Genomic DNA, 12,826 nt, shown 5'->3' on the forward strand with positions numbered 1-12,826 from the left:
CTGAGCCTGTATTGTGTCAGTGCTCTTCGTACCATCATGCTCATTATTGTACATACTCTATGTTTATAAGTTGTTGGTCACTGCTCTCTTTAGGAACCCTCTGCGTGTGACCCGTGGGACAGGCAGGTGATCTGTCGCATGCTTACCCGACCCAGAATCCTCCACTTGTTGGACTGTTTGTTTACCTGCAGACTTTCATAATATCTCCGCTTTTTACTCTCTTGCGCTGCCTTAAGGTCACCAAATGGAATTGACTCGTCAGGTCGCAATTGAAGCCAGATGGGAGAGCCTGCTTGAAATTGCCACTGTCATTAAGAAAATGAAGTTATGTGACTTTGCTGCAACCTTGAGGACTGTGAAAAATCACTCACATCTCATTGCCAGAGGAAGAATAAGGTGAATTTATCACAAAGGTCTTTACTGTGCAATACTCAGATAAGTCCAGAATTGCTTAAATTAAAGTCTCACAAAAATGTGTTTTGCTTATTGTTCCCTCACGTGGATGTTGAAGCTTCCCTGTGCAGAATGTCTTTCACACTATGAGGCCGTTTTCACATTTATCTGCTGAAGGAGGAACGTTTCTCACCTCTGAGTTTAAGTCGTGTACAATTTGTGACATCACAACGACTTTCCAAACCAATCAATGTGCAACCTGTTCCCACATGGTGACGTTGAAACCTGAAACCTTCAGTGCACATACACTGAGAATGGACTTTTCAGTGAAGTAGGAGACATCTTGTGTCCAGCAGATAAACCTTTGAAATATTTTGTCATACTTAGGGATTTTTCAACACGGGAAAGGAACTTGTAATTAAATGTTGAAAATCCATATCAGACACAATTTGTTGTTCCAACATATTTTGTATCTGTCTTGAACATATCTTGTGATGATGTAAGTTCATAATTGTGAATTTTGAAATGCATATTACAAAATGAAATGTCCAAGCTTTCAGACATCACTAATACATATCAGTAACTCGTAGTGTTTCTTTCCAAACCTTGAGTATTTGTTTTCTCTTTAGAGGGAAATCAACAGGCTAATTGTTTTGAGGTGGAACCCACAGTTTTACACAACAGCACTTGAATACATTGCTGTGTTTGGCTTGAATAAATAATCAAACTGACTTCATTAGTGATGCGACACTGTTGGCCGCCAGATGGTACCATTCAGCAGGAACATTACCATAACAATTACAGATGAACTGGACCCTCTGTTATCAGTTCTAAATCATCAACCAAAAGTGAAAGAGTGCTCGTGTGTGCAAATCCACACCTTAAATTAGCGTCGCTAACAGCCCAAACAAAAAGCAGTCACACAGTGTCGAATGGCAGGTTGCGCAGGTAAGCGGAGTAACAGGTTGTGCAAGAGGTGAGGAAGTAAACACCGCCCACCAGGTGTGTGTGTGTGTGTGTGTGTGTGTGTGTGTGCGCGCAGAGTGACTCACGTCTCCACCACCGAGGCGAGGAGATCGTTTCACAGAAAAAGGCTGCTTTTACCTCGACGGTCTGCGGCGACATTCGCGTTCATGACTCCGCTCAACAAAAGTACATGAAGGGATTTTAACGGAGGAATTAAGCGGCAGTGTTTAAATGTGTTGTCCTATGTATCGGATATGGCCTCTGCTTCTTCTGGGAGGATTGCTAGGGTCAGGTGAGTTGGAACAACTTCCTGGAGAGACTCTGTCAAGTTAAAGTCTACTCAAGCTGAAACAGTGTTGAAGAGGGGTTTGTGTGGGAAGGTTAGGCTACAGAGTGCCTGTGTTATAGAGTACTGGCCTATGTAACGTTCAAGTATTTGTTCACGTACACAACATATATGTGACACGTGTGTGTTAATATTGCTAAATGGTAGTTTTTGAGACCATGGATTATTTTCTCATACTCGATTCTTATTCTATTATTTTATCTTTATACCATTGTGTTACAAATCCTTGTAATTGTATGCATTTTATTCACAATGTAGGCTATCATCAATCCATAAGAACTGGACATCACTGACAGTAAACACCTTTTTAGCAATAGTCCTATGTTTGAGTAAATGCTGCTGTGCTCTGTTGGGATCCAGACGTTTCAATAGTAGGATTTATCTTTCTTTGAATAAAGAGGCTGATAATGTCAACAAACATATTCTTCTATTACTCAAATATACTGTCTCTATAAAGTCTATAATGTAACATCTAAGTATGTCTTACTCGTGGGCTGAAAGCCAAAGGAAGGGGGGGTCAGCTTCACTATAACAATATTTGATTATCACCATTAAAAATAACGTATGGCAAGACATGAATTGCTGCTGATTAAATCCCAAACACTGTAAAGTTATGACATGGAACAAAAAAATGTGAAGGCATTGATATTTGGCAAAAGCTAGAAGATTAGTTTATCAAAGAGAAAGTAGGGATATGTGCTTGAAAATACAAAAAAACTGGTCTACGCCCCGGTGAGTAATGAAACGATGCTCCCTCCCTGTGCTGATCAGGGTCATTTTGTGAGAGAACAGATGATCAATCCCTTGTACATCAGCACATTTCACTGAGTCAACAATATGTTTGTGCTGTATATCGAGTGTCCTAATTAAGTAGTTAGAGTAAAATGCTGTGTGACTTGAGTGCATGAATTATAATTTACACATTCTCTGTGATTTATACAACAAACCCAGATGTGCCATCAGATTCCACTGATTGGACTGGAGGTGCTTTAACAAGGGTGGAGATTCAGTGCCAATGTCAGTGTTATTTAGTGTAATTTTAATAGTTTTTTTCAAAATGTTAATAAATTTAAGAGGAGACGCTAGGTGAATAGGCTAAAAATGTAACTAACAGATACCATTAAACTTCCCCAGTTGATTAATTACATTAAGACAATTTCATGTTTTATTTTTGTTTTCTGAAATGTCATCTTTAAATATACAAATGAGGTTATCTAATGCTAACTTTTGGTGAATTTAAGAGAAATCTACAACGCAAATAGAAGCAGTAGTAGAATAAACACCTATATGTGTATTTTGGACCACTAGTCTGAGAGAAGACATGTTACGAAAGCAAAATTGACCAAACTCTCAAAATTGACAAGTGCAGGAAAAAGCTATGTTTTTGCCCCGGGGTGTCTCGTCTTTAAAACAAAAAAAGGCTTTAATCTTGCGGTTAAAGCCAGTCAGTCGTAGAACATCTACCATGAGAACGTCATCTGAACATAGCTCCATTCTGTCTGATAAGCACTCTTATAGACAACAGATAGATAAGGTGGAGCAGGCTTTGTTACACGGCTAATCATAATGTTCCCAGGCCAGTGAGGAAACTGCTGCTAGCAAGTAGCACAGACCTGTTTTTATTGGCAGCATTCACATGCAAAGCCTTGGAAAGGATTGGAAAGCCTTTTCACAAGCCATTGCTGCTATAATTCTTATTTAATTGTTGGACAATAACAACAGTTAATAATAAAAAAATATTTTTGATGGGCACTGAATGTGTTTTCTAAATCCCACTTTCAATTTTGATTCTGCTCGTCCGTCTCGTGTCAGTTCCTTTCTGATGAAATCGTTGGCTGTTAAACAAGCTCACGCAAGTTTTTTTTGTTCAGTTGAACTGCTCAATCTGTGTGAGGCAGAGACTGTACTGAACTGTCGTACTGAAAGGAACGTCACAGTGTCAGGAAAACATCAGGAAAACACACTGACCTGATAATCTAAGACAGATAATAACAAAAGTTGAAAACTGCTTCATCAGCCCAAATCTAACAAATACGATTGAAAAGAAATCAACTGGGAGAATATTTGCATCGTGTTTTAAAAACACGTTAATCATTTAGGTTTTGGTATTCAGAGATAAATGTCATGTGTGAAGGCTTCCTGTGTGGAATTTAACCAGAAGTTGTGGATGTGCTTGTACTTGCCCATGGCTCCTAAAATACCACCACACCCCTCTGATTTAACTACGGTTTCCAAACAAAGCTCGCCACTCTGGGTTGAAATGAATCATTCAAATCTAGCATTTGATCTCTGTCGCCCAGTTTGGTAAAACGCACCAGCATATTCAAACATATCTTTCCTTCTATGGCTCGAGATGGACATGAAAACAAACGCCCTTTGATCTGCTATTTCCTGGTGTAAAGTCATCGTCGGCTCCATAAGAGGAAGTGATATTAACAAAGAAACCGACGAAGAAACCCATTCTAAAAGGAAACCAAAGAACTCAAAAGTAGAATAACGCATACATCTACTCATTTAATTAATTTTTTTACATTACAGTCTAGTCATTAAGTAGACGGGTTAGTTTTTGATTTGTTTAATATTGTATTAATCCCTCTGTTTTATCATTCAGTTGGATATCATTTCCAGAATTGTCCCTGTGGGTTCACCGTACAGAGACACTGACCATGTCCCACTAAATACTGTCACCCTGTTAAGTTGAATGCTCTTCTACAGTCGTACTTATTTGATTTCATCCCTCCCTGTCCAGGATTACAGAACATTGTTGTCTTCTCCTTCCCTGTAATTCACTAGAAGGAATGCTTTAATGCCCAGAAGGGGTCTGCAGGTCTGCTCATCACTGTGGCTGACAGTGTGATGCAGATTTAGCTCAAATATTTAACTTCGCCAAACCCCTCGAAGGAGATGACCGGTTGCCAAATTGAACTTACTGTAGCATGCTTTGTTTCAAGTCAGCCATGAAGGAAAATATTTGTTTTCATGTCACTAATAAGATGTATTATTGAACAGATGGTGAATAACAAACATCCAAACCTGCTCTTTTTCAGAAAACCTAATATTCCCTTTATTTTGAAGGCATCTGTAAAGGCGGTTACCATCTACATTTCTGTACTTGCACACACATGCAATCATTAACCCATAGTAGGCCTAGCTATTCTATTATTTGCTCTCTTGTTTGCTGTACTGAAGCACTGAAGTGAAGTCATGTAGAGGAGTCGTGGCTTTTGCCATCAGAATAAACTCACTCACAGTTTGCACTGTAGCCTTGAAGAGTGAACACCACATATCAGAGTCTCTCTCTTTGCTCTCAACTGTCAAGGGCGTTTTTTTGTGTTTAAAGAAGCAGTGATAACCATGTTTGGTGCAAACAGCCCTGCTCTTGTGTTTGTGAAATAAAAGACCTGGGCAGTTTGAACTATCACTTGTGTTGTATGAATGAGTCGGGCAGTGGAGGTTTGTTAGGTTACGGTAATGTCGATGGGTGTTTTTTTTTCACACTTGTTTGTCATTATCACAGGTGTGCGACATGTCAGTGGAATAACTATTTACACGCCGAAAGAAGTGGAAGCGGTCAACGGGACGAATGTGAAACTGAAGTGCACCTTCAGCACCAGTCACCCGGTGTCGACTCAGTCCGTCATAGTGTCCTGGAACTTCAAGCCCTTAGGTTCAGGATCGGATGAGTCGGTGTGTAGAATTTTATTTTTTTCATGAAAATGCTTTGAATGTGTCTTTATTGTATTTTAATGTCATTATTAAATAAATCCACTTGTGATTTTTATAGGGCCTTAAAAGTGTTGATTGTCACATTCATTTTCTCATCTCCATTCTTGTAACAAAAGCCATTCAATATATTTGCCCTCTTTTAACAGCTCTCGGTGTACAATCTTAAAGTGACAATGCTCCCCCACTCTTAGAAATAGAGGGAGCGATCCACAGGAAATGATAAGAATATATTTATATTTATGTCAAATAGAGATAGAAGAGCCAGTGGCTGGTCTGCTGCTAATGGTGACACATTACTTTATGAACTTCTTGATTTCATACAACATGAGATGCGTATCTCCTGGTAGCCAATGCACAGAAAACAAGAGACGCCACAGCAGCTGCGTTTCTATACATTTTATTAGCAGTTTCTTTTATCATACTTGCTAAGTTGTTTGGACTTCTACACTCTTTGCAAGTTTGCTGTATTATGTGTGTGTGTTTGTGTGTCAGGTGTTTTACTACCAGGAGATACCATACCCTCCACAGGCCGGGCGTTTTAAAGGCCACGCGGTGTGGTCAGGAGATATTATGAGGCAGGACGTTTCCATCACGCTGCATGAGGTGCCTCCGACCTTCAATGGCACCTACATCTGCCAGGTGCGCAACCGTCCAGATGTGCACGGCAGCAATGGAGAGATCGTCCTCACAGTTGTCAACAAAGGTTAGACTGGCAGCACTGCACGCTTGGAAGAAAAGTCTGTCACATTGCATCAGCATCACATTTACTACAGAAAAAGAAAATTCTAAATTGTTGAGCTTTTAACCTCATTTTATCTATTCAGTCAGTGCTATCAATGTTTTCAGGATGTTTTTAGAAGGTGGCACTTTAGTTGTTCTGCTGTAGTACTCAGGCCTGTCCACAGGAAGGTCAACGGTCAAGGTCTTCCCTGGAACAGGTAGGGTTAGCAGTGTCTGGCTAAAGAGCAGCTTTGCATATGGAATGCCTGCAGCATTTCCCAACAGGAAGCATTGAGATTTCATCCACTGTTGTCACTAATTTTGGTTCTCACTGCTTCCAGCTTCCTTCTCTGAGATCGGCATCCTGGCAGCGGCAGTTGGAGGGGCCTGTGCTGTAATCATTGTCCTCCTCTGTATCTTCGTGGGGGTGAGGTTTTACAAAAGAAAGCACATGAGCACGGACATTGAGATGCACCCGCAGGAACGCGTGTGGAAGGACCCGACCGTGTGGTGAGGGCCAGAGAGCCAGAGCTCCTCTTCTTCTCGGGACTGGTGTGGAGTCTAATTGGCTGTTTGGGTCCGCTCTGCTGGACAAGACAGATTAAATTTGATGGTGGGGAGGCATCTTTTTCTTCCATCTCTGCTCCTCCAATGTGAACCTCTCGGATATTATTGTGTCCTTCGGTGTTAGATTAATGTACCACCCTTCCCATTTGTTCTAATGCCAAATTGTTATACACTTTATATATGTTTTACCAAAAGTTGCCAGTGATTGTAATTGCTAACTTAATTTTATTGAGATTTTTTTTTTTTCAACTGTTATGTAAGAGATGTAAATATGGAGGGATTTACATGCTGTCCTTGGAGCCTATTAACCTTAATTCACAGCAGCAGTGCTGACTGCACCAATTTGCTTTTGATTTGTCCCGTTATCTTTTCACCATGGGATTTTAAAAGAAAACATTAGTTATTTTATGATGTGTTTTATAGAATTAAGCTTCAACTAAATCATCACATAAAACATGTTGTTATCATGATACTGCTGCGGTGAATTAGGACATATCCTCTCTAATACCTGCTGTTGGCAAAACCTTCCCTTTTCTCTGTGAGCTTCAGCTGCAATAACAACTGCTGCATCATAGCTTGTGCCACTTTAACTTGTGAATACAGGTGAACTGGTTTTGGTGGAGAAATATTCTTGAACTGATGTTTTGGTCCTCTTTGTCCACGGAAGTAAGCAGTACATCAATTCTCTGTGGTACTTTGGCTGGGTTCGTTTGAAAATAAGGATTCTGGGTATACACTATACATATATCCATGAGTAGCCTGCGTCATTGTTTGTGTGTGTGATTGAATTTGTTTTGTGGGGATTGCGTCAGTTCACCTGCAGAGGCCGTTCATCTGCTGGTGAAGAAGAAGAAAGATTCTGTAAGTTCAGATGATGAAGCATCTGAACCCAGCAGTGGAGATGATGAGGAAGAGGACGACCTTGATGAGGACGACGATGATGACGACGACGACGACGACGACGACGATGATGATGACGATGATGTTGCTGATGCTGATGATGGTGATTGAATGGATACACTGGATTGATTAGAATCATCTTTCACATTTTAACATCCGCCTTTTTGCTAGTCACTTACGTGATTCTGATGTTTAGATGACGTGTAATTTATAGTACTTTTACAGGACTCATGCATTATGGTCACTGAATTACAGCGTGCCTTTCTGTAAATATTGTCTTTTGTCTTTGTTACATTTTGGAGCCTATATTACCCACAATGCAACTCGCCTGCCAGCAATACGTTCAGAGGTTTGGGTGTGTTCTGCTAGTAGTAATGTAGCCTCGAGCTTCTAGCCTCAAGCAGAGATGAGCGCGCTAACGAGATCGCGTGGTCTTTCCTCTCTAACACTTCCAGATTGTTCTTTCATTTTCAAACTTATAGTCTTGAGACCCAACCGACGCTGACTCAAGTGACATCATGTGAGGCAGTATCAGACTTAACACAGCCGCCTCTGGGGCCACAAAAGGCTTCATATAACTTCTTTTTTTTATATATATGCAGTGGTTCTCCCCAACACCTGTAAACAGACTTGTCTTATTCGGTGGTGTTCCACTTTACATTTTGTGTTTGATGGATGTTGATTGATGGATGAGAGTTTGTTGTACATGACTGCTTTAACTGCGCGTCTTTGGCTCATTGCTAGAAACACCACATACTAGTGCAGATAGTGTTTGTTCAGCTATGGTGTTGCCAGATGTTTCTCCTGTTCATTTTTTTAAAAGCATCAGCCGAGAGTACATAAATCAAAATGTTTTGAAAGAAGTGTTTTTGCAGAGGGTTTTGAATGCTACTAGAGTGAAACAGAAGAATGGGTGCCATCATTTATTTTTTGCTACCAGAAAGTCCACCACAAGACTTGTGAGTGATCAACAAAGGACGGTGTTTACTACATTGGCAACGCTGCACAATTGTTTTTATATTTAGTTTTTGTACATAGTGTAAAGTAAGCAGAAATTCTCAACTTTTTGAAAGTCCTGAAATGTTGTCATATATATTTCTGTATAGCAACTCTGGAATAAAGAACTGTTTTTGAAATTATTAAATTGCATGAATTTTGAAAAATGAATGTTCAGTGTGTGGGAACAGATCGGCTCTAAAGGAGAAGAGACTTAGGGACAATGACAATGAGTGTGAAATACCAACCAGCAGACACACCTGTTTGTGACAATGAGTTACAGTCACACTTCCTGTTCTTAACACAGCTGGGTTAAGCTCACAGTTTGTTCAGTTTTTGGATCTAAAAATGGAGCTGTCTGTCTTAAAATGTGTTACTTTGTATTGTAAACAGGTTGAAATAATCTCACCAGGACATTTTTTTTTTTATGGATCAGTTAACACCTATACTGAACAGTCATAGAAATACCACAGGCATCACTGTTCTGTCATTCACATTACAACTCACTGGAAAATCTGAGCGTGCTCCTTCACTGCTGTGATTGAGCATAAATTCATCAACAGCAGAAGAGGCATGCAGGACACATCACTCCCTGGTGGTGTCGTGAGCTCTCTTTTTACATTGTCCCTAAGTGGTATTTTTCTTCTGTTCACATGCTTTTATATCCGTACTCTTTAAAAAAAAGATAAAACAAAACTCAAGTGTGCAGTTAACATAGAACCGTTATAGAAGTCAGGGTAGAGAGGGACTCTAACCTCAGACATGTGGGAACCTGTTCGGGACTACACACGCTTGTCATAAACCACAAGCTTCTCCTCACTGACTCCTTTGCTCATAATACATTGTACCTCTTATGGAATGAAAAGATGCCCCGTTGAACTGGTTCTTTCTCTGTGTCAGTGGGTTAGGCTGTTAGTAAATACAGAGATATTTTCAAGATCTCCTACAACCAATTAACTTGGTTTTCAAGGAAATGATCAGCAAGATAAAGGGACAGTTGATGAGTGGTAAGAAATACAACACTTTAGGTCACAGTAAATTGAAAGCTTTTATGAGCATTCGTCCCCACTTTTTTCTTTGGCACACTGTATGCAACAACCACTGAATAACATAAATGTGCCTGAGTTTAGTTTTGTGTGTGTGTGTTAGGGCACCGTGAAATGCACTGGAATCAATTAGCCTCTTATGTCTCATAATAAAGACCCTTTGGTTATTTATTATTCTATCTTATTTTGTCATTTCTGTCATGGTGGGACATGGTGTTCACCAGCTAGCCCCAACTGTACTCGTGGGTTAGAGCTGAAAACGGCTTTCTGCACACAGCTAAGAAGGGAACAGTGGCACCATGATTGTGGTTCTTTTTCTGAAAAGCTGGGCGCAGACTGTAAACACCCATCACGTAAGTACCTTGGAAAATGCCAAACCAAAGAAATTAAAACCTTCGTATTTAAATTTGCATTGAGAGGAGTGTATGCCGAGGTCACATATACAGATTTATCTTGTGACCCGTTGGGCCCTGACCCTTTGGCTACCATTGAACTAAAGGACTAAACTAACTTACCTAAAAACTGTGCAGTAGTTACTGTAAAATGCTACTTAAGTATTGATACATCTGATAATGTATTTCATATAATATACAAGTCATAGAGACCACAGGAGTACTTTTACTTTTAATACTTTAAGCTATTTTTTTCTGATAGATTTTGTGCTTGATTTTGTACTGAGGTCTTGAATGCAGGGCTTTAACTTGTAATGGAGTATTTTACAGTATTGTAACTTACTGCTTGTTTAAAAATCTAAATACTTCTTCCACCACTGATTCTTGTGTTTATATTGTGGATGTACTTGTTTTGCTCTAACTCACTACAGCGATAGCTGAGACGTGTGTCCTTGTCTCTTTCCTCTGGAGCAGCACACATTCTGCTGCAGTAAGAGCAAATGACACCTACGTGGCTGTAAAAGCTGAGTGTGCACCTACATGGCATCTATGAATGATAACATGGGACACGTAATTCTTCGCATAACACATACCATGTGGTTGTGTTTGTGTGACTGTCGATGAGCACTCGCTGTACTTACAGTTGTCCTGCACAGGTCTGCAGCAGCATCCTGTCTTTCTGCAGCAAAGTGCTGTTGTTTTTTTTCCTCTGCAGTTCTGGAAGAGTTCCCACTGCTGCTGCATTGATACTCAGTGGAGGGGCCTGGAGAGGAGAGCGGCGAGCCTGCAGCCTGGCCACATGATCTCTCAGTTTAGAGCTCCACATCCGTCAAACCAACCCCCCCACTCCACCTACTGTCACCTCCGCGCCACACTTCCCGTCCTTGTATATGCTCATTTTGAACCACATTGGCCATTGTTGGCGTATGTTTTGTAATCCTCTGGCTATTTTTTCAGGCACTGCCGGTTCTAACTGGATACAATCTCATACGGTTTAATTAAACACTGTGTGGATTCAATTTGTTCACTCATCATACTGTGACCAACATTATACTTTAATGTGGATATTGCTGCTGTGCTGGCAGAGTTTTGCTTAGCCAGTTGTGTCAGGACCATCCACTCCCCTCACTATTGAATCTTGCCTCTACTATACATACTATATATATTGAATGCAAAGAACAGCTGACATTTGACTTAAATACATTTCACATAATAAACACAAAAGAAGACATATGTATCGTAATCTTTTGCATGAGCTAGTAAAGAAAAAAGATGCCATCCTATAGAGTCTGCATTAGTGCACAATAACCTGCTCAATTAATAATAAATGGCAGATACCTGCATCTGTCTTCATAACTGAATCCGCTGACGTGAATTTCAGTTCTAGCCAGTCAGAGTTGCAAACTTTACCTTTTCATGTGAAAGAAATAGTTCTGTAAGCAGAGGGTAAAACGACCAGGATGTTAAGTCCAAAAGGGATGTGTAGCAGTCCCCTTGTCCTCTGCCTGTGTTTACTGTACCTTGGCTCAGATAGCACACTATGTCACATGGTCTCAGTTGCATCCAGTTAACACTCTCAATTCTCCTCTTTTCCCAATATGAAACTCAGATTAACCTCTTACCAGAGCCTTTTTTTTTCTTCGAATGAACTCATAACAATACGCCATAATTGCTGTGTCACCTTCTATTCCCAGTAATAGATGGAGTTTGACAGGCAGGCATATAACCTTAAGTGTATGAATGCAATGTTGGCAGGGTCTAAAATTGACAAATCAAATCTGGAAACTCTGAGCTAAGCACTTCTTTAGTCAGCCACATGCTATTGGTCAGCTGTCGATGACTGATGTTTGTACATTTATGGGAAAGGAGCTGTCCTGTTGTGAAACATAACTGCACACACCGCCTCATATCATAATGCACTTGCAGCCGCATTGCACTGATCACAAGAGAGCGTTGGCTGCCTCATGATATATAAGGTAGTTTGACCTTCCAGGCATCGGATGGGACATGCATGCACACATCACCGGTGGCTGAGGAAGCTGATTATTCTGTGCCAGGGGAATATGAGTCCCCTGAAGGAGCTTGCCTTTCAGGACATAAGGAAAGCAGAATAATAAGAAAATGTTACCGTGTCCATCTGGGGAAGGATATAGAAACGAAAAAAGAAAAAGCTTTCCAGTTAAAAATCGGACTTTTTCAATTGTGTAAGTAGAATAGAGAGCAACTCTTGTACTGTTTCCCCTCCCACTTGTAATTCTGTGTTGCTGAGTTTTGAATCCTTGGCGGTGACGTTATCAGTATAAGAACATGTCTGTTCATGAATGGAGAGTTTTGATATGGGACTGTGTGTCTGGCCCGGCCCTGGGGCTGCATTACACAGCCTCCTCCCCAACCTGCACTGCAGAACTTTTCTCCGATCTTCACAAACACTCTGAGAAAAGTGGCTGAGTCTGCATACACGCCCCGAGTCAGGAGATGGGGAGGAGGGTGAGGCAGGGAGGGAAGCAGAGAGGGGAGGAGTGAATGGGGTTGATGGAGGAGAGAAAGAGAGTAAGAGTGGAAACAGGGGCAGGTGAGGGAGGGGAGACAGAGAGACGGGGGAAGAGAGAGAGAGAGAGAGAGAGAGGTGGCATGCAGCCAACGGAGAGGACAGGGGAAAAGTTGTGAGGTAGCCGGAGGGACGGGCAGGGAGCAGAGTCAGCGTCATTGGTGCTGAGCTGAGGGGGGATGAGAACGGTAGCTTTTCCTCCTGTCCATCTGTCTCTCTACATTTC

At 41.0% G+C, this 12,826-nt stretch overlaps 1 protein-coding gene across 1 annotated transcript; it reads left to right on the forward strand.

Annotated features, from left to right (window-relative positions):
* Positions 1-1,358: 1,358 nt before the first annotated feature.
* On the forward strand, positions 1,359-8,754 carry mpzl2b (myelin protein zero-like 2b). The gene is made up of 5 exons (XM_076101751.1): positions 1,359-1,651; positions 5,223-5,392; positions 5,924-6,134; positions 6,493-6,661; positions 7,531-8,754. Exons 1-5 carry the CDS (start codon positions 1,591-1,593, stop codon positions 7,727-7,729), a joined length of 810 nt encoding a protein of 269 aa, XP_075957866.1. The 5' UTR covers positions 1,359-1,590; the 3' UTR covers positions 7,730-8,754.
* The last annotated feature ends 4,072 nt before the right edge of the window (positions 8,755-12,826 follow it).

Source organism: Anarhichas minor, unplaced genomic scaffold (assembly GCF_050575085.1).
Source record: "Anarhichas minor isolate MPS153535 unplaced genomic scaffold, ASM5057508v1 ptg000027l, whole genome shotgun sequence".
NCBI classification, from domain to species: domain Eukaryota; kingdom Metazoa; phylum Chordata; class Actinopteri; order Perciformes; family Anarhichadidae; genus Anarhichas; species Anarhichas minor.